Source organism: Lygodium microphyllum, chromosome 15, assembly GCF_053477565.2.
Source record: "Lygodium microphyllum isolate KBCC chromosome 15, Lygodium_microphyllum_v1.1.10, whole genome shotgun sequence".
Lineage (NCBI taxonomy): Eukaryota > Viridiplantae > Streptophyta > Polypodiopsida > Schizaeales > Lygodiaceae > Lygodium > Lygodium microphyllum.
This window is the reverse complement of record NC_141149.1, coordinates 106,910,584-106,933,670: the sequence shown is the minus strand read 5'-3', so window position 1 is coordinate 106,933,670 and position 23,087 is coordinate 106,910,584. Positions and strand designations below refer to the sequence as shown.

General features: G+C 40.9%; 1 protein-coding gene across 1 annotated transcript; it reads right to left on the bottom strand.

Moving 5' to 3' along the window:
• Positions 1 to 15,650: 15,650 nt before the first annotated feature.
• LOC148024880 (uncharacterized) lies at positions 15,651 to 18,722 on the bottom strand. The gene is made up of 5 exons (XM_087693627.1): positions 18,623 to 18,722; positions 16,910 to 17,015; positions 16,611 to 16,824; positions 16,372 to 16,534; positions 15,651 to 15,670 (listed from the first exon to the last, which is right to left on the bottom strand). Exons 1-5 carry the CDS (start codon positions 18,720 to 18,722, stop codon positions 15,651 to 15,653), a joined length of 603 nt encoding a protein of 200 aa, XP_087549753.1.
• Between the last annotated feature and the right edge of the window lie 4,365 nt (positions 18,723 to 23,087).

Genomic DNA, 23,087 nt, shown 5'->3' with positions numbered 1-23,087 from the left:
TAAGAATACCAACATAGATACCGAACATTTTATCACATGTCATACAAAAATTTTCATTTCTTAAAATATCAAATAGAGCTATTTTTACCATTAGTAGAGCAAAGACAACCTATTTTTATGAAATCCTATATCTAGAAATTTGGCACTTGCTTTGTTTCTTGTGGCGCTGTGCTACTATACATTCAACAAGAATGATTGATGAAATATTTGCACTAGGATGTAGGATAGTTAGGAAAGACACTGAGGCCATTGTAGACATACTTTGTTCCAAATGAATGTTGGTGAAGCATGACCTTACGATTCCAACAAGAGAGGATCATTACAGAATTCAATTTATTGACATCATTACCAAACATGTGTGGTGTGATAGATTGGTCCCACATTTGACTCCATCAACTTTATGAACACAAAACCCCTTTGCATTACAAAGGGGTTTTGTGTTCATAAAGTTGATACTCGATGCAAAGAGAACATTTTGGAGTGCAATATGCAATGATCCTAGAAGCATGCATAACGCTACACATTTTAAGGATTTCACCTTGTACAATAGGTTGGTTAGGAAGGAGGTTTTGCAATAGCCACTAATCCAAGTTTAGGGCACAAATGTTTGATCTTATATTGTTGTAGTCTTAGCTTATAAGATAGAATCCTTTATGTTGAAAGCATTTAGAGCAAACAGAGGGTTATACCTAGATGAGAAAATAAATTTTGATTGTGAGCAAAAGGGAAGTGTTGCTATAGAAAACACATTTTGTATTTTGAAAAATAGGTGGCACATTCTAAGGAAAGTTATTGCTCATTCATCCTTGGCACCTTGCGTTACTATTGCATGATGTGTGTTGCTTAATTTGTAATGAAGTGTGGAGAGGTAGAACAACTAATTATATGGATCCATATCCAAATGATAGAGGGCCAATGTGGACATAAAGATCATAGGGGTCCTAGAACTCAATTGAGGAGCACTATTTAGGGACTTCACCATTAGATCCTCTGGTGAGCAATGAGATTGTAAAGGAAAGTGAAGAACAAGAGGATGAGAAAAATAACATTGCTGGTGAAGAAGATGAAGAGATGTATGATGGAAAGAATGCGTAATGTTATTAAGGCTTCTTCTTTTGTGATGCAGGTACGTGGCTCCTTGGCATGTGTAACTTTCCTTGAGCTACACAAAAAAAAAAAGAGAGTCAATTTCTTATTTTTTTGCATGCATTTTCATAGCATGTGATGTATGCTTTTCCTTTCTTTTAAAATTCTTGGTCAAGTCTATGGTCTTATCTTGTGTGTATGGCCTACCTAGGCTGTGTGCTTGCTTATTTTGCATATATGTGTGTATGAGCATTTTCTTGTTTAGTGTATTAGTTAGCATATTATGTGTAAGCTAGGTAGGCAAGGCCTTAATGGAAGACCCTGAGTTGGGGTTGGGGTTCATATCCCCAAAGATCATAGAATATGTTGTTGGTTTACCTAATGGATTTTAGATGAACATGTGTCCATAAGTACAAAAGGGTGCAACCACATTCCAATAGAAACATACCCTTGTTTTCGTCTTGGTTCTAATACATAGATAAAGGGCTCAAGTGGGGGCACAAGAAATTGGAAGCAAGGGGAGTGCAAGCTATGGACGATGGAGCAAGAAAGCAAGAGAGAGGGACTCAAGATACGGAAACTCTAGTAGTCACAATGTGTTATTTATTACTCAATAATAAAGAATGAAGTGATAGTGATGGATGCCCACCGCTTGTATATGTATAAATGTGTGGGTATTATAAGTGCAGTGCATACATGGGCAGTGTAGGTATAGGCGTCTTTACCCCCAACATCCTCCCACTTAAAGGCGAATGTGTCTCTAGCGAGGAGAGAATTAGAAAACAGTGACAAAGTACAAATGTACATAAAGTACAACAGAATGAGAAATAAATTTAATCTCATCCTACACCCATCATCTTCCAAAGGAAGACAAGACGTTCTGTTGAGAGACTTTTATGAGTAGAGTTGTAGAATTTTGGTCAGTTGAGATCTTGGCAAGCTTAATGGACTTGTCCTCAATGATCTCTCTAATAAAGTGGTAAGGCACCTCAATATGCTTTGTCTTTACATGGAAATACTTCATGCCACCTAATGGTTGACAAGGCATAGGTCCACAAAACATGAGAATGAATAAGAGTCAGAGGCTCACCCATGTGCATAACACAAACATCTTATGTGAGTTGTGTGTGGCTACCATAAAGAAAATGATCATAACAATCAAAATATTTATAATCAAGGTGTAGAAGATATTGTAAACAACAAGTATTTTCATTTATTTCAATGATATGTCCCCAAGGCGACAATACCATAACAATACATGTGGTATTGTAGCCATGGCCAAAACATGGTTAATAGACTTAGATACAAGTAAGGGATAAAGAATGCTAGACTTGGCACCTCATGCAAGGACAAAATTTCCATGGGTAATCTTCCATGAGGACTATATTAATATCTTCAATCTTGATGTTGGATTTACTGGGGACAATGTTGCGATCATCATTCTTTTCCTCCTCTTTGCCCTTTCCCTTTTCCTTGTGCTTGTCATCACATATTTTATGTTACAATGGCCTTATATGACCTAGCTTACCACAATAATGATACGTCAATGTAAACTTATGGCCATGGGACTTACTATGAGACTGTCCACATGATTGAGAATGAAACTTCTGAGAGTCTCTCGTATGGTGGTCATTACTGCTCTTAGCAATACTACCTCTAATTGTCAAAGTGTGAGATCTACGGGAAGAATAAACATTCTTTTTATTAAGTTCTTCCTTTAATAATGTACCCTCTACATCCTACAATTTTAGCCTAGTAGTAGGCATATTTGCATACATAGCATTACAAAATGTATCCCATGATTCAGGCAATGTAACTAGTAAGAACAATGGTGGATGATTCTCCTTAAAGTCAATCCCTTGTGAAGATAAGTGGTTGAAAATAGAATGAAACTCATTTAAGTTTGTAGACATGGAATTCCCCTTCTTCATACAAAGATCTGTGAGTTACTTTAGCTAATACATTTGACAAGCATTATCATAAATATCACAGATCTTCTCCCATAACTACCATGCAGTTTTCCCTTCAAAGTGACAACATTGTAGAATACTTGCTTAGAGAGTGATAAAATGATTGTAGAATTACATAAGCCATCTAATTCATCCCAATCCTCTACATTAAACTATTCGAGCTTTATATCCTTGTGACTCAATGTCTTAATATGTAATTCCTACACCAAAACTTGCCATATCTATGGATTCCAATAGCTATAATTAGTGCCATGCACTTTGTCAATGTTAAAGATGGCATTATCATTTGATTCACTAGCCATCATGTCAAGAAATGAAAGCACACTACAAGACGAGATGGTGTAGTAAATGATTGCAAATCAAACACAAATCATAGCCAAGTTAAGGTCTAAATGGAAGAAAACACCAAAGGGTAGGGGTATTAGTGGCTAGTGAATAAACTTTCAAATCCAAGCATTCGCTAAATAATCTATAAATCTACAATTACAATATTGCTATAATAAATGTAGCAATGAATCCAAGATAAAATGTGGCAATCAATCAAGAAAATTCAAGCCAACAATTAGGATATCATCAACATATAGTACCAGAATGATAAGTCCACCATCACATATCTTTTTCTATAAAGATATGGATCCATAGTGCTGCAAAAATAACCCTAAAAATGTATAAAAGTATCAAACTTGTGATACCATTCCCTAGGTGTCTACTTAAGTCCATAGGGACTCCTTCTCAAATTGTATACTAGGTATTCCCCACCCTTTTCTATAAAGCCCTTGGGCTACTACATATAAATGTCCTTATGTAAGAAAGTTGTTTTCACATCCATCTAGTAAAGCTCTAGATCTAACTATGCAACCAAGGAAAAAACCAAGTGCAAGGTAGTTATCTTGACCACATGGGAGAATATCTCATCAAAATCAACTCCCTTTTCCTATTCAAATGACCCTTTGCAATCAAACATGCCTTGTATGCTAGCTTAGGGTGATTAGGGATGCTTTTCAACTTATATACCCCGGCATCCCAAAAGAAAGCCTCCTTCTTCAACCTGTCAGTCAAAGGAGCTGCAATTACCGCATAATGCTTTATAAATCGGCGATAGAATGAAGATAGACCAAGGAATCCTCTAAGAGAGGTAGTAGTAGTAGGCGTTGGCCAATCTCTTATGCACTGCACCTTCTTGGGATCAGCCTGTATTCCTTTTTCACTGACTATATGTCCCAAGTATTCCACTTCAGTCTACATGAAAGAGCACTTCTTCTCCTTAGCAAAAAGCCTATGATGTCTCAACACATCAAAAACCCTCCTCATATGTGCCAAGTGATCCTGTAAAGTCTTGCTATAGATCAAAATGTCATCAAAGAATACCAAGACAAACTGAAAGAGGAAAGGTTGCAAGATCTTATTCATCAGGCTTTGAAAGGTAGCTGGAGCGTTTGTAAGCCCAAATGGCATCACCAAGAAATGATAAAGCCCACGATCAGTCCTGAAAGCAGTCTTGACTTCATCACCCTCTCACATGCGAATCTGATGATACCCTGATCTCAAATCAATCTTCGTTGCCACTGTCTATCAGGATGAACACTAGCTTTCCACATATGCTTCCCTTCATACGAAGTGTATTAGGGCTCTTAGATCCCGTCCAAGCATCCATAGAAATAGAACAATTTGTGGCAGCAAGCGACTCATCACAAGATCCACTAGGGTCAAACTGAACATTTCCACCTGGATCAAAAGGAAAAGAGTAGGCTGGATCATAAAAGTACTCCTGCCCAACGTCCTCCTCAAAATCTTCATTTTCAGCATTGATTGCCACTGCATTAGCTTCATCTATGTCTTCTTCAAAGTCCTCAAAAACTAGCATACTCTGAAGCTTTGGCTTGACATTTTTGTATACACACTTTGAAGCATGATCAGTTGTATACTTTTCTCCACACTTGAAACATAAGCCCTTGCCCTTCCTTTCCTTATAAAGATCCATGGGAATAGATTTGGGATTTGTATTAGTTGAAGTGGACTTAGGCTTGTTGTCACCCTGTTTAAATTCAACCTTTGGACTGTTTGCTGTCCTGAAATTACTTTGAGGCCTAGAAGCATTAAATGGAGGATAAGTTGGTACTCGTAAGCTCCCATTAGGCACATGATTGCTGCCATAAATGTTACCAACTTGTCCCTACTTTAAAACAGTCCTTGGCTGTCCATAACTAGGCTGAAATGAAGATTCTTTCCTATACTTTCTTCCATAGCGCTCCGCAAGCTCAATAGCCTTGAAAAGTGAAGTAGGATTTTGTGCCATAACATTAGCTAACATAGATGGCTCCAAACCATACATAAACTTGTGAAGCTTAGCCTCATCACTGATGCTTTCAACATACATGGTCAAGTTGAGGAATTGGTTTGTATACTCTCTTACACTTAGGCCCCTTTGTTCCAAACCATACCATCTCCGTGCTAACTTCTCTTTCTCAAGAGGCGAAACAAAGACTTCAGCCATAAGTGCCTTGAAAGCTTCCCAATTCTCTACAAGTATATTCTCTTTCTTGATATACCTCCAGCAAGTATGGGCAAATCCTTCTAGATGCAAGGAAGCAAAGTGAATCTTCATATCATCAGTTTTAGGGTATATATCAAAGTAGGACTCCATCTTAGAGGTCCATTCCTCTAAATCTGATGGTGAAGATGACTGGCCATTAAATTTGGCTAAAACAATTTTGTCCTTGAACTCTCTTTCATGAAAGGGTTGCTGTCCCAAAATTGGCTGATCAGGATTACCAAGTACAGAACCTCCAATTTGAGACTGAAATCTACCAATAGGTGGCTGAGAATTACTATTTAATCTTCCTGTTGGTAAAGTACCCCTGGAATTTTGAGTATGCAGTCCAAAAGCTTGAGTATTGGCCCCATTCAAATTGCCCAAATAGTCATCATGCCTTTGTGAAGCTTCTCCTACTTCATACTGACTATTTGGAATGCCTCTTCTTCCAATAATCCCATTTCCATGACCATTTTGGTTAGATGGCTGAAGTGGGACTGAAGGGCCACTGTTTGAACAAGCCTTCTCATTGACTTCTTTTGATGCCATTTGCAACTGCATGAATTTAGAGATTTGTGCCATGAGTTGTTCGTTGGATTCTACCAACTTATCAATAGAAGCCTTGGACTGATCAGTGGATAGAACCATCTGCTCCATTCTTGACAAGATGGCCTCATATCGTTCCCTATGTCTTTGTTCATGGGCACACAAAGTATTATTGAGTATACTGACTTCTCCTTGTTGTTGAAGCTCTTCAGGGTTCTCTTGAAGTGTGCTATCCATCATGGAATCCCTGATTTGCTGAGCATAATCCTCTTGGACCTTATTTTTGCCTTTATGTCCTGCCATATTAGTGCAGTCCTGCAATACCCCCTGTTAGAAAAACGGCTATAACTTTGGCTAGAAAACTCCGATTTCAGAACTTTTTTGTGCGAATCGAAGCTAAGAATGCCCTCTTCGAGATGAGCTATAGCACACTATAACAGGTTTAGGACAAAAAATTCTGTAGCTGGATTTCAGAGTCTAAATTGTCCAGTCCTACACCCTGTCTAGACCTGTAAGTGTCCTATTTTGACCCTGTAATACAAGATAGTAACCCCAAATGGCTACCAAACCCTGCAAAAGGGTATATAGGACCTGTGGGTACCCTGTAGTATCTGCATCTGTGCTTCAGCAATGAATGGTGTACCTGTAACCACCTGTAAATACCCTGTAAGTGACCTGTAAATTCCTTGTTTTACCCTGTTTTGGTCCTATGGATACTTGAGTCCTTGGAAAGTCTTCAATCTTCAATTCTCCACTCACTGTACTTGTGTGAGGGATAAAACGGCATGACAGGCTCCCTACACGGGCTCCAAATCACCGAGAGGTGGGCAAAGTCCCCCCCGGGTTGGTTGGTTGCAACCCTTCGGGATCTTCGATAGTGAGGGAGGGTCACCTCTCTTTTGTCCCACTATCTCCCCCGGCATCCACCTTTTTCCTCGGTGGGAATATCAACATGGCAGAGGCTAGTGTTCTAAGCAATCAACATGATATGCATTTCTGAAATATTCATTCAGCCTTTCATGAAATGCAATGGAATGAGATTTGGAAAAATTGGGATAGAAGAAGGGTCTTACCAATGCAATTCAGTGACTCACTGATTGCTAGTACTTACCCTTTTACAATATTTCAGCTTGGGTGAGAGAAATTCAACAAAACAAAACAAGGTTATGCATCAAGCTGATCAAATGATACCTATGATGAAGTAATGGTTTGAATCAAAATGAAATTCAATGAAATAGGCTGAAATCAAGGAGAATTAACACTAATCTCTGATCTATTGATCAATCCAGTGAATTAATTGATCAATAATCTCCCATCAACAAGTGGAAAAGCCATTAGCAATTGGATTATTGAGAGATTTCAGAGATTAGTAAAAGGGAAATACCTCCATTAAGCTTGAAGAATATGATGGATGTCAACTTCAACCCCGTTGATGCAAAAGTTCTTCATAATCCATCATAAATCTGTCATAAAGTTTGAAATCTCCATAAAATCAGTCCATACAAGCTTCAATATGATGAAATCCTTGAAAAATCAATACTCCAGCCTTGCTTGAATGCTTGAACCTCAAAGATTCAAGCTCCTTGATGAAAAGCCCCAAAATAATCCTTCCATTTGAGCTCCAATGTCATGCACGGGCTGAAATCTCTTCAATGTCTTCAATCTTGGAGTCTATCCAGCTTCTACTTAGCTTTAGAGAAGCTTTGGAGGTCGGGGAGGTCCAAAATTTTGAGAAATTTGAGCTTCCAGGTCTGTGGCTATGGCTGCCCTGCTATGTATTAGGGTTTGAGCAAGAGAATGACTGATCAGAATGCTTCAGAGGCTGAAGATTATTGCCAACAAGTGCTTGATGAAGCCTTCAAGAGCTGTGATCAATGGCTGAATATCTGAAGCAAGCTAAGCAGGGAGGAGAGAGCAGGGAATTCAGTGCAAATTTCGGTGCATTTTTCGGGTTGTTCCTGGCTGATAATCAGCAGCACACCTCAACCATGGTACTTCTCTTGAAGCTCATGCAACAAAGATCCTTTGCTCCATGCTTTGACAGAGAGAAATGTTCAGCAGAGAGAGATATTTGGGACTTTCTTGATAGCCATCATGAAAGCTTCAGCCAAAAGCTTGAAGGAGAGAGAAAAGAAGCTCTCTTTTGAAAAGTAACTGTAGTTTAGCCTCTAACTAAGCCCGGTTAACCATCCTTTACCCTAGTTACCTCTATTTTTGCATAAAATTTGATGACGTCCAGCCATTTAAGCCTTTATCTGCCATATCTGACCTTGGATATCTCCAGAGAGTCTCTTGCTAACTGTAGATGTCCTGTAGCACTCCACTAGTCGCTGTCTTGTACCATTTTTGTCTAAAATTGATTTTGAAATAGGAAAATGGGACTGAAAATGGAAGAAAATAATGGATCAAAGACTCAAGCTCTGATACCACTTGTCAGAGAGAGAACCAGGGAGAGAGAAAGAGGAGAGAGAAGATTGCAGAAGAGAGAGAAAGACTGCAAGAAGAGAGAGAAGAAGAGTGACGAGGAGAGAGAAAGACTAGATTTAGAGAGAGAAAGACAAGAAAGAAGGGGAAGCCATAGAAGCTGTGGGCAAGAAGGGAGAGAAAGTCTGTAATTGTATTAATGTGTCAAAAAGATGTGAAAAATTACATCTTCTCTCCTTTTATACAAATGTCAGCGTGACATGGCATAATATCAACATTATTAACACTTATTTGTTATTCCCAGCTTCTTACAATGATAGTGGCCTACTAGGTCAAATAGTACATAACAGACTACACTAATCAACTGGTGCTATATCTTTGCTAGATGTAGGAAGGTGTAACAAACTAAATATAATAAGTGATAAGTCAGTGGCCATATGAGTATCATAATGACCACCAACGTGCTAAGTGTAGATGAGTAGACCCATCTAGCTAGGTGGTCCATCATCAATGTCCGCACATGTTGAGCTTGCCATCTCAACAAATGAATGATGAACCTATCTCAACACAAGATGATCATGGTGATATGCAAGAGGAAGTGCGTGATATGGATCCCTACACAGTATGCTCAATCACACTCTATATTGGAATGAGCTTTGTCACATAAAAGGCATAATGACATGGTTGCTAATCACATCACTAGATACTATTTAAAATCAATTTAGTTGAAAAAAAAGGCCCTCTCAAATTCTTAGATAGATCCTAGAGCACCTCACCACTCTTGTAGCCAAGTTAGCCACCACTCCAACACAAAAAAAGGCAAATGACTCCAAGCACAAGTCTCGATGACCTCCACCACTAGAGCTACTACATGATCCATAGGGTATTCTTGGATCCAAGGGTATTTCCCCTTCCACTTATGAGGTTGGTGAGCCCTCTCATGTTAATGACGAGCCTCTCTTGAGCTCTCTTATCATCCATGTAGCCAACCCTCTAGTGAAACCATCATCCACCATTGGTAGAAGCTCTCCCACTCTCCCTAAGAGTACCAATGGCACTTATATGGCTCAACCCAATCATCGACAATATGGTATTAATGGCCAACATGGCAATAATGGATAGCAAGGCAATAATGGGTAGTATGAGATAAGTGCACAATGTGGTATGTATGGATAGCATGGTATGTATGGGCATCATGGTATGTATGGATAGCAAGGCTTTCATGGGCAGCAAGGCCCCAATGATCTTTGTGACAAGATTCTTCTTACCAAGTACAATGGGCAGTCCCTATCCCCATCAGACTTGGAAGAATGGACTTCTAAATTGGAGTCCTATTTCAATATTTACCCCCACATGGATGATCAGAAATTTATCTTTGTGTCTCTCCACTTGAAAGGGTTTTTCCACACATGGCACTATATTAATTGAGAGAATCATCAATTTATTGATTAGGAAGACTTTAAGATGCACATGGTTCAAGTATTTGTATCCCTCATGGTTTGGCAGAACTATGGTACAGTTGACCAATGCAATTTCATTGTATGGGTGTACATAAATCAATTTATAAAATTGACTATGTATGTGTAGAGCATTAGTGATGATACAAAATTGCACAAGTACATCTATGGGTTAGACCCAAGATTTTTATCAATGGATGTCATGGCTCAAAAGCCTTCTACCTTATTTGATGCAATTGAATTGGTTGAAAGATATGCAAGAAAGTATTGTAAAAATGAGATTTTTCAACAAGGTTATGGACAATCTTGTACCCATTGAGGTCATCCCCATATGGGGGTTCTTTTATAGGTAAACCCATGCCTAGTAGTAGCCCCAAAGTACCTACTTACCTGCCCTTCTATGCTGAAAGAAAACATGGTACTTTTGGGGACAAGACTTGGCTCTACTAGTGAGAGTAAATATGCTAAAAATAGACCTCGAATTGCATCAGCTCGAACGGTCCAAGTGTTCAAAAGATCATTCTCTTAGATATTGTAAAGGAGTGGAAAGAAAAAGGCCTATTCCTTAAATATGGTGACAAGTACACAGCTGACCATGCCTCAAAATGCCCTTACAAGACAGCCAAGGTCAAGGTATATATCATGTATGTGATGGAAGATTGTAACAATGATGAGGAGGAATTACATGCTGAAAATGAGGAGTATGTTGAGGATTTAGACCAAGAGCAGTTCTATTATCCAAAAGATGGACTTTCCTTTAATCCAAGAAATTTCCCATCCCTTGCTCTTGATTTGACTACCCCTATTATACCCCACTCAACTACCAACTCCCTTTGCTCCATCTCCCTAGATGCTTGGACTAGTCCTAGGAGCCCCATCACTCTACACATTCAAAGAAGTATTAATGGAAAGTATGCCTTTATCCTTGTGGATAGTGGTAGTACACATAGTTTTGTTAATAAATTAGCCATTGATCAATTGAAATGCATTGCTCTGGAATTACAATACCCCTTGAAAGTTCACGTATCAAATGGTAAAGAAGAAATTAGCACATATATGCTCTAAAGTTCCCCTATGCTTGGCTGAAAATTATGTGGCATTAGTTTATCTAATCACATTAGATATGGCCCTATTGATGTTGTCTTGGGTTGTGACTAGTCGAAACATTTGGGTAAAATTGCTATGGACTCTTCTAAGCTCTACATGGAGTTTATGATGCATGGACAACTCATCCACTTAGAGGGAGTTCATGATAATATTGATTTTTGGCTAATTACAGCCAAGCAACTCAAAAGAGAGTTTAAGAAATATTTATAGATCTTTGACTTGCATTTGAATAAGGAAAATTTAGATCAATCCTCCAAAGTATTTCAGGATTCTACCTTGAATTATTTACTTTAGGAGTACAATGATTTATTTTAGATACCTATAGCCCTTTTTCCTAAGAGGCAAGTGGACCACCTACTTGATTTAGAGTCAATTCCAAGCGGGTGCATGCAAGAAATGAGATTTTGCGTGAGATTTTTTTCTCCATAGTCCACTTTGTCATCTACCAATGATGCTCCTTCATTGCCACTACCACCTCCAATTCTCCTCTCTCTCTCTCTCTCTCCTCATATGTTGGGGACCAACCATCAATTCCTCACTCTTGTTAACCCCAGTGAAAAGAAAGCAAAAAAAAAAAAGATGCAGGGAGCAAATTGGAAAAATGCATCCCAATTGAAAAAATAGGAGGAAAAAAATCCAAAAGTGCAAGGATAACCTTAAAATTTCAGGTCAAATGCAAAAGACGAAAGGTGTATTTTAAATATAAAAGAACACTCTAAATCTTTGTAAAAGAGTGCTAGGCCCTCTCTGTGTAAATTGTAAATGTAGATTGCCATGTGTAAATTGTAAGAGTGAGTGTGTGAGGGTGAGGGATCGTGGTGGAGAAGCTCTACATCTTCTCATTTCTTTTTCTTCTCTTCTCTTCTATTGTCTTGTCTCATGCATGGCAATGAAGCTTGGAGCTTGGAGCTTGGAGCTTGAGGATCAAGCTTGCTTGATCTTGCACCTTGGATCTTGGAGCTACCGGAGTACTTAAGGGAGGAGGCAACTCGATCAAGCACAGAGATAAGCTCACTACACTGAGCACATATGGCTATGTTAGAGGTAGCCATTGCACTTGGCTTGAAATTCTTAAAACAATAAGCGATGCGTGGGTCTTAGCAGTCGAGCGAAATGCTCCCACAATTCCCTTCAATAACATTACTACCACTAGCACTGCTACTACACCACCATATCTTACTCTTCTCCTCATCATCAGAACCACAACTAATTCTCCTCTCTCTCTCTCTCTCTCTCTCTCTCTCTCTCTCTCTCTCTCTCTCTCTCTCTCTCTCTCTCTCTCCGTATATATTGGAGACCAACCACCGACATCTCATTTTCCTCAATAACATCTCTCTCTCTCTCTCTCTCTCTCTCTCTCTCTCTCTCTCTCTCTCTCTCTCTCTCTCTCTCTCTCTCTCTCTCTCTCTCTCTCTCAACACATTAGTAGTTCTCTCTCCTTAATTGCTTCACATCACTACATTAAGCTTATGCGATTATTTTTTATAATATTATCATAATATTAGTGGTTGAATTACACATACACAAGCAATATCACACTTCATATACATTCACATCTCCCCTCTTTCAATTATTTGCATATATGTTACGATTACATCATGATGTTTTATTACTTCTATTGTGCACATATGAGCAAAACTAGATACAATTACACTTACACATTCTTCACACACACACACACACACACACACACACACACACACACACACACACACACACACATGTTGGGAACCAACCATCGACATGTCACTCCCCTAAAAAATGCATCTCTCTCTCTCTCTCTCTCTCTCTCTCTCTCTCTCTCTCTCTCTCTCTCTCTCTCTCTCTCTCTCTCTCTCTCTCTCTCTCTCTCTCTCTCTCTCTTTTTGACCCCCAACTCCATCATTTATACTCTCTCTCTCTCTCTCTCTCTCTCTCTCTCTCTCTCTCTCTCTCTCTCTCTCTCTCTCTCTCTCTCTCTAACAATGCATTAGTAGTCCTCTCTCCTTAACTTATTTACATCACTAGATTAAGCCTATGTACTTATCTTTGATAATATCATCACAATGTTAATAGTTCAATTACGCATGCATATGAGATAACACACTACATATACATTCACATGTCCACTCTGTCTCTCTTCTTTGCATGTATTTCATAATTACATCTTAATGTGTTAGTATTTTAGTTTTGCATACACGAGAAAACTATAGGCACATCCACTTATACTTGGACATTTCTCTCTCTCTTTCCTCATTTGATTAGGCTTATGTATAGATTAAAGTTATGCATACACGATGTCAAGCGTTTTTGTGAAAACTGAAAAACCCTAGTCTAACTGTAGTTAGGTTTGATTTTTTCTAGCTTAGTTGTTTGCATAAGGGGATTTTATTTTTGCGGGCTTTCATTTTCGTTCTTTTCTAACCAATCTCTTTTTTTCGAGCTTTTTCGTGCAACATATCCATTCTGCATATAAATAGTCTTACTTAAGGAGTACGACACGTTGCATTTACATGAACACACATCAAGAAAACAAAACCAACGGAAAACTAGTAAAATATATTCGTGTCAAATAGTCGCAAGGTACACTCTTCCTAAAAACAAATCAAAGATCCCAATGCATGTAATCTCTTAGACAAAAGCGGGCATAGTCACATGACGAAGTGTATAATAAACATATATATAAAAGTAGTAACAAAATGAAATGTCTAGAGTCTCTCGAAAAAAAAACACACTCTCTCTCAGCATGGTACCGGTCCACACACTATGGTGGACAAACACTCTCCATAGAGCACATCATCTATTTCTAGACACATGCAATGTCTCATCTCCTCTGCACTGGCCCGCGCCAAACCACCACACCCCGCAAACACATCCAAAACATAGTCGTAGCATTTCGTAAATGTAGCTAGTAACCACCTAACCATATCACCAATCACATATCACCAATCAAGATACAGAATCTTTGCGGCCATGCAAGTAGAAACAATGAAAATACTATACAAGGTAACCTGAGAGCAAAAACATGCAAGACTACTTACCGAAAGAAAAGATGAGACCTCTCTGCTCCGCCTCTGACAATGACACCATCAACGTCCATGGGAAAGACACAATCATCCATCATGTAGCTACGATACACTGGAAACAATCTCTCTGAAATCTTCTCCCCAGCCTCTCTGTCGTAGCAAGGCACAATATGACCAGCACGATGCCAAAGACACACAGTAAGATCAAGTACCTATTCATGAGTGGAAATAGAATAAGTGATCCATGTTTTTATTTAAAGCATGTAACACAAACTTTATTTAGAACATACAACCGTACGTTCAACGTATCCAACTTTGTTATCTTACCGCCTCTCTAGTAACGGGATGTCGATAAGCCTTGGAGTCACACATGAGTGTCCAAGTGCGGTGAAGCACAAACCCCACTCTTTCCGCATCCGTAATAAACTCACCTATATGCTCTGCTAAGCACATAGTGACTAAGAATCCCTGGTCGGCCAAATACTCGCGATCAAGGTCCATACAACCCATAACTAGACCCTTTGAGAACGTGTTCCACTTGGGAATAGTCATGCCCTCTACAAACAACATTGGCATTATGATATATGAGAAGTGAGTTTGATGTAAACCTTGTGTGATAGAAAGCATAACTTACCCAATGGGATGGGACCTAGAGCATCCACAAGCAAGCTCGTAGGAAAATCTGCAAATATCAATCGAGCCACCTCTTGACATGGAACTCCATCTTTGCTATAAAGATGCATCTTTTGTGTTGCAAAAAACTTGTTGATGCTATATACAAAACAACATAGTCATTAATGCAAAGTAAACGATGATGCAATGCTATATGCAACATGTAAATTGATGTTCTTGCAATATGTAGTTGTCATGTCTACCTATCAAGGGCAAATCTATCAATTTGGGTCACATCCACTAATAGAGCATCGACATATGTTTGATACTGGAACCCTGCAACAATTATTTCAAAGTAATTTATTTTTAATAATCATACACGAATTTCAAGTTAATATAAGACTTCTCACCTACTAAACGGGTCATAGGTCGCCTCTCCCAATTCTCTCAACCAAGAGATGACTCTGCAACAAAGGAGGTGGTGGGCGCCATAGAGGACTCTGGCACATTTTTTCTCCCTGGATTACCTTGAGTACCCTGGGTGGCACCTTTGGTAGCCTTGGTTGCTTGCTCCTCTACAGTGGTGGGTGCGGTAAGCGGTTCATGAGTATCAACTCCCTCCTTGAATCCTACATAGTATCATTCACCCTTAGACTCCCATGCATGAGCACAAAAACTATTGCTACAAAAGCGACGAGATGTTTACATAGATTGAAGTACTTACTGTCATGCAGATCTTTCTCTTGCTTAGGGATAAACCCCACAGGGTAATCCAACCACCAAGGGCAAACACTTGCCTCCCATGCCGTCAATTTTCTCTCACGTAATGATGGAGAATACATAGTGTTCTCATCACGAACATCAATCCACTCTCTTGTGAATTGCGGAGCTGCATCCAGCCTCTTCTCGTCTACACACTGTAGTATCCACCTGCAACATTCTTGCCAATTACGCAAGCAAATGCATGCAATCTAATATGAAAATCAGACACACAATCTAATATGAAAATGCATGCTAACCTATAAATCACACGTTTGGCTGAAAACGTAAGCTCTGGCATCTTCTCTGCAACATCTGAAGATTTCACTCCATCCAAGAGGTGTACAAAAGCCTACACAAGTTTCACAAGCGCTTAACATTAGCACATATACATTTTAAGAAAGAACTTAAGAAAGCAATATGAATGCACTGCATTGAGTCAACCTGCATGACATGATTCTTCATGTTAAGCTTAAAGAACTCCTCAAATGAATCTGGTAGCTGTGGACCTTCTACTTGCATCCTATCAATCTGAAGTAGTGCCTCCGAATGCAAGTGAGCCCAATATGTCTCTTTCTTCATGTAAACCCGAAAGAGCTTATAATCACCAAAATGCGGGTATTGGGGGTCTTTGGCCTTTGTGAGACTCATAAGATGCAATAATATTTTTTTCCTGTGATGCACAACAATATACGCAAATAGAAAGCATTGAAGAAAAAAGCATCACATACACACACCTTGCGTTATATATACAAATTACCTTTCCGCAGGGATTTTTGAGCTTGTGAGACAATACAGCTTGTCTCTTGTGATCTTGAGCATGCTTACATCATCCCACTTTAGCCCAAATAACAACTTAAAGAACTCATCACCATTTTGGGGATTAGCAATGGATAGGTATTTGTAACCCCTATCCTTAAGGCACTCCTCTTCCACCCTTGTAGCCTTCTCCAAACGTTTCTTCCTCTCTACCTCATCTAGACCAAGAGCCTCAAGCTTAGCAGTTTCTTTTGAGATGAAGACATGAAATTCATCCTATCATTCCAAAAAAAAACTAAATTAGAGATAGAAAAGCACATCTCATACAAGTGAGCCATAGAAAGAAAATCACCTTCCATACAAGCTGAGATATTAAACCGCAAGGAGAGTTATACCATGGAGCAACACCATGATAATACCTTGCCTCTATACTCATCTCAACCTCAGCCCACTTCCTCATGGCCGGACTCAATCTATCTAGAATGGAGTCTTTGTTTGCAATACCAAACTTTTGAAACATATACACCTCATGCGCAATATTTGGAGTAACATGAGCTCTGGCAATACTATTGAAAACAAACAAAAGCATAATATGAGAATGTAAGTGTAACATATTACAAAGAGGAGCATAGTTAAAGGAAGAAGACTTACGCGTTGGTGGTGTCTAGTGCGAGTAGTAGCTCTGCTTCCTTTGCCTTTGGCACCTCAATGAATTGGCACCGTACACTAACATGGTAGTGAGCACAGTCGGAGTACTCTGTAATTGAAAACCAACAAACATAAGAATGGGATACGAACATTCAATACTTGCATGTATAGTGGACAACTTACTTTCCTTGATGCGTTTCCACCACGTTTTAAGCCTGTGGTTTCCATCCCAAACCAAGAACTTTTTACCCTTAAGGTCTTGCCACTCTCTTCCAAGAGTCCTCTCAAAATCCTCATTTCTTTGACGCCATATTGGACCCCATTCATCTAGATTGCTGGCTGTCACAGACATGGTCTCCCCTCTCGGACCTTCAACTGACACAAGGAAGTGTCCCATAGTCTCAAGATAACCAGTGGAATCAAAGGAAGGAATCAACCACTGGGCATCATCCGTAGCAAATCTGACTGCCTCATGAGCCACTAATCTGCAAAGAGGCACAAGAGGAGGCAGCGTCCTCTTTTTTTATATAAAATTGACTCAGCACATCCTTCATCAGTCCTAGAGAGACTTGCTTGCCTAAATTCCTTGAGTGCTTCTTTTCTTTTTCATCATCATTCTCCCCTTGATCACTATCACCACTCACCTCTTCTTTGTCATCTAGACTATCATGCCGCACATTAGTCTCTGTAGGAGCAGATATTAATAAGTAACAATTAAAAAAAGTAGCATTAAACCAATCATATTTAATACATAACACTGAACAAAGCGTCATATGTAAATGAAATGGACACATAAGTGACTACCTGTGTGCTCCGCAACCCCGTCAATTGTATTGGAGTCCCCATCCACTTGTGCTTCGTCATCAATGTAGACACATCTTTTTGGACCACGTCCTTTCTTTGTTGAAGGAGTGTCCACTGATCTCAAACGCGATGATGCTTCTTGCTCTAAGATCCGCCCAGGAACACATCCTGAACGTAGCTTCATACAGACTTCACGGCTACTATGAGGTGACACACATTTCTTTCTCTTTCTAAGCACTCTTTTAGGTGCCATAACTTTCTCTACACACTTACAAATAGATACACAATCAACCTCTTTAAGATTAACAACACAATCAATCTCTTTAAGATTAGCAACACAATCAATCTCTTTAAGGTCACGGGACAAAGCCACGGACGAAGCCACACGCTTGTGCATAAGCCCACGGATCGTCCATGCGGACGCGGACGATTGGGGGGTTCAATCTCTTACCTTGTTCTCATGAAGCATATGGGACGAAGCCACACGCTTGTAGCCATGGGACGAAGCATAAGCCCACCCAACGATTGCGCGGACGAGACCATAAGCTTCAATCTCTTACCTTGGAGGCCCGTCGGACGGCATACGGGACGGTTGCCACAGGGCATAAGCCCACCCATCGTCTGCATGGACGCAGACGATTGGGGGGCTTCAAGGTGTTACCTTGGAGGCCCACATGACGGCGCATAACCAAATGACGGGACGGCATACGGGACGGTTGCCACGGGGCATAAGCCCACCCATCATCCACGTGGACGCGGACGATTGGGGGGCTTCAAGGTGTTACCTTGGAGGCCCACACGACGGGACGGCATAACCAAATGACGGGACGGCATACGGGACGGTTTCCACGGGGCATAAGCCCACCCATCGTCTGCGTGGACGCGGACGATTGGGGGGCTTCAAGGTGTTACCTTGGAGGTCCACACGACGGCTCATAACCAAATGACGAAGCGTAGCACACACGATGAAGCATAGCCCACACGACGGCACATAACCAAATGACGAAGCCATGGCAAATGACGAAGCGTAGCCCACACAAAGCGTGACCAAAAGACAAAGCTTAAGCGTGACCAAAAGGCAAAAGACGAAGCGTGACCAAAAGACAAAGCGTAGCCCACACGAAGCTTAAGCAAATGACAAAGCTTAAGCCCACCCATCGTCCGCGTGGACGCGGACTATTGGGGGGCTCAACGTGTTACCTGGGAGGCCACGGACAGCCACGGACAGTCGCACGAAGCCAAGGTGTTACGAACGAAGCCGTTGACCGTCGCGAGAGCTGCACGAGTCACGAACGAAGCCACGGACAGTCACACCATCGCGAGAGCTGGAGGAGTTGCACCGTCGCGAGAGCTGCAGGAGCTGACGCACGAGGAGTTGGGGAAGGAATTGGCACCGTCGCGCAGGAGTTGCACCGTCGCGCAGGAGTTGGCACCGTCGCGCAGGAGTTGGGGCAGGAGTTGGCACCGTCACGCAGGAGTTGGGGCAGGAGCTATCGCGCAGGAGTTGCAGGAGTTGTGGGGCACCGTCGTGAGAGCTGTAGGAGCTGTAGGAGCTGCAGGAGTTGTGGGGCACCGTCGTGAGAGAGAGACAGAGAGAGGGAGAGAAGGGAGAAGGGAGAAACAGAGAAGGGAGAAAGAGAAGGGAGAAGGGAGAAAGAGAAGGGAGAAAGAACAGAGAAAGAGAAGGGAGAAGGGAGAAAGAACGGAGAAAGAGAAAGAGAAGGGAGAAAGAGAAGGGAGAAGGGAGAAGGGAGAAAGAGAGAAGGGAGAGAAGGGAGAGAGAGAGAAAGAGAAGGGAGAAAGAGAGAAGGGAGAGAAGGGAGAGAGAGAGAGAGCAAAGAGAGGAGAGAGTTGAGAAAGAGAGGAGAGAGTTGAGGAGAGACTTAATAACCCTAATAAAGAAGTTAGCCGTTGATTACGTAATTAGGTAACTAGTTAGCCGTTAAATAATTAAATAATTAATACAACATAAATAAATTATGAGTGCATAAAGGTGAAGGATGGTGGGTGGTTGAGTCATAAATTTTTCTATTGATTTCTCTCCGCTTGTAGTGACGGTGAACTGTTGCCTTCTCTTCATCAAATACACACTGTGAGCTATATTTAGAGTTTTCTTCTCTTCATCAAATACTAACCCACCAGAGGGCACAACATGTCGAGTTTTGCTATTTTGACATGGAGACTAGCCAGTGATTGCTTAGAGCACAGGGTTTCATTAAGAAATGGGGAGATTCTTTTGAGTGAGTACTACCTACAGAATCTATTGCCTCCAACACAAAAATTCCAGGGGGTTGCAAGCTGTCATAGAGAATGATGGTGGAGCAAACAACGTCACTGTGTCTCCAAGATGGGATCATGAAGGGCATGCGCACTATCTGATTGATAGTACATTATCAGCCACCTACTCTATCAGGCACTCAAGTAACTATGTGTGCATCTCTAACAGTATTGAGTCAATAGAAGATGAGATTGACAACTACATTGATTGTACTCCTGGTTGTAGCAAATCAACTCTAGTGTGTCTTGACGTACACTCAGATAACAAGAAGGATGTTGATGACACGAATGTCGAGGAGGACCTATGTGTGGGCAGCCAAAGCGAGGACTTATCTTCCTATGATAACTCGATTGCAGCCTTCATTGAGGAGAAAGCTAGAACGGGTAGATTGAAAAAATTACTAGCGCTCTGTGGACCTCCACGAAGGGTGGATGAGCTCCCAATCGAGTATAATGGCACAATTGCTTTTGAGCTTCCAGCCACAGATAGCAAGAAACGAATGATGGGTATGGAACAAAAATATGATGGTCACATGTGGTCGCAGCCCTCACAGACAAATATGGCAATTGAGTGCACTGTGCGCTTGAGCTATTGTCTTGGAAGTCTTCAATGTCTTAGGATCACTTGTCCTTACTACATAACAGAGGGAAAATACAATGATGTTTTTTTCCATGGTCACTTGGATAGAACCGTGAGCATGGGTTATCCTGCAAGTGAGGGAAACTCCAAGATAACATGTCACTATTGTCTTAATGTTGCTACTTGTGCAGCCATTTGCAAATGCATGATCTATTATGTGTTGCCACTGGATCCTACAATGACACGTTTGGTGATCCATGTTGGGGAGCATGCTCACAGTGTTCAACATGGCACTAAGAGGGCAATCCTTGACAAGGTGCGGAGGCTTGTGAGCACGGTCCTAAAGATCGAAAAGGGAGGCCCACGAAAAATACAGATGCTAGTCGCTCGGCAGATGTTGTTTGAATCTTTAACAAAAGAAGACGAGTCGGAGGCGACAGAGGTGGATCTTAATCATTTTCTAGAAGAAATGATGCCACTTGTGCAGAATAAAGGGTAGGCTTGTGCATTATTATTTTCTGCTTACAATGTATGTCCTGCATTTGAAATAACCCTCTAATAAACACATAGGTTCAAAGGCATTGTTTCACAAGAGAGAGCCAAACAAGGTCAGGTGGTTGGTGATGGGTATGACAACATACTTCTTTTGCAAAAACGTTGTGTCTTCCCATTTTTCCATGGAAGTAGATTTCCAGGACAAGATGATGCCAAGGAGAAGTGCTACTTGTTTAAAATGTCCACCAAGGGACCAGCATCAGGGGTGGACTTAGTGAATCGTATGAGGCGAATTGGGACTGGAGATTTACGACGTGCATGGGTGCACTTTGATCATACCCATAGGATTGATGGGTGGGCAACTATGTCTTGTTCAGTTTATGATCACGAGTATGTGGCAACATAATGAAATCTTTTATTGAAATTAAATTGTTGTTGATGAACACTATACTAATGTATCAATCATGAACTAGCATGAGAGCATTGCAGGTAATTGCAATATGTGAATTTAAAGAGGAGGACGAAGAGTCTCAAATCCTGTTTTGGAGAAATTTGAATTCTGTCATGGTTCAATGTGGCCATGATCCACCTGACTTTGCTGGATTTATGTCCGATGAGGCAAGTGCGAATTGGATGGCAATAAGGGCTGTGTACAATGGAGGGCCTCATAACATAATGGAAGGGAGGGAGCGTTCTTGTCTTTTTCATTGGGAGCAAAGTTTGCAAAAGCATACCAAGAAATTAGTCACTGTGGATAAACAAATGCACCACATTGAATTGTGTGAAGCATGGAGGCTAGCAACGACAACTCAACTAGCCTCACTTCAGGCCTCTGCTATCCGAGATTGGTGGGCACGAAATGTCAACAAGGAACACATCAAGGCTTTGGATAGGTGGTTGAAATGGTGGGAGCAAAGAATTCCCCACTGGGGAGGAATTGAATCTCATGTAAGTGTGACATTTTTTCCAGCTCATTAAGATTTGTTGCACAATGTAGCAATGGGGAGAGCTACTGATTCTATTTTTGGATTTGACTCCGCAGGCTAACAAAAGTCCTTGGGAACATGCTCAAATTCCAAGCATAAACTTATCAAAAAGTGTCCATGCTAGTTGGTTAGCAGGTGAGGGTGGAAAAAGAAAGATATCACTTTATGATGCATGTGTTAGTGATGTTTTGAATGCATATATTCAATGTGCAAAGAGGTTGGGCTATACCACGGGGAGGTTTATTGGATCTGGGCCTTCTATGGAGTCTTTGTTGGCTAGTGCCAGCAAAAGGGAATCCCCAAATCCCTCCTCTGTTGCACGGGCGTTGCAAGGTGTTGTAGCTAGAAGTCCTTTGTACGAGGAGCCTATAATGCAAGGTGATAGGGAGACTGTGCAAAGAAAAAAGAAGGGAGGTGGAGCAACTGTAAGTTCTCATAGACCGGGATACGTGATGGAGTCAAGGCAAAGGAAAATCATGGGCAGGCCGCGGAGTATATAGTTTGACGATGGAAAGATGGAAGAGATATGTATCCGAGGATGAGGAGATACCAATCAAGCCCTTTGTAGGTGGAGTAAGTGCACCAAATGCGGAAATTTCAACTCACGTAGAAGAGGTAGAAGTGGCACAGGAGGAGTGGGCTTTACGAAGGACACCAGCTAACTATGTGAGAAAGTGTTTTGGTATGGAGGGTAGAAAGAATTGCAGCAGCAAATTACAGAGTCGGCAATTGGGGTTAGTCGCACCATGCTTTTGGTCTGAGAGAGCCTATAAGAACAAGGCCATTGCACAATGGATATGGTTCTGTAATCATGATGTCAAGCATACAAACGCTGTGCAGAAACAAGTGATAGCATCACCAATTGTTCCATTTTTGTGGCCAGTTGATATAGGAGCAAATATATCGAAGGAAGAGTGTAGCAGCCTAAGACAGGCTGGTTTCAAGTTTGCCTGCTTTACAGCACCACCAAGGAACGAGAAGAGCAAACCTCCTATTTCTACAGAATGTGGTTCAAGCGGGAGAAGACGCAAGTGGAGAC

Bases quoted from the DNA above. Each gene is read 5' to 3' on its own strand.
- LOC148024880 (XM_087693627.1), bottom strand. From the start codon at position 18,722: ATGGCTTCGTCATTTGGTTATGTGCCGTCGTGTGGGCTATGCTTCATC. The intron at 17,016-18,622 runs GTAACACCTTGA...TTTCAATTACAG, and splicing joins CCGTCGTGTGGACCTCCAAG to AGTACTCCGACTGTGCTCAC. The intron at 16,535-16,610 runs GTGATTTTCTTT...TTGGAATGATAG, and splicing joins TATCTCAGCTTGTATGGAAG to GATGAATTTCATGTCTTCAT.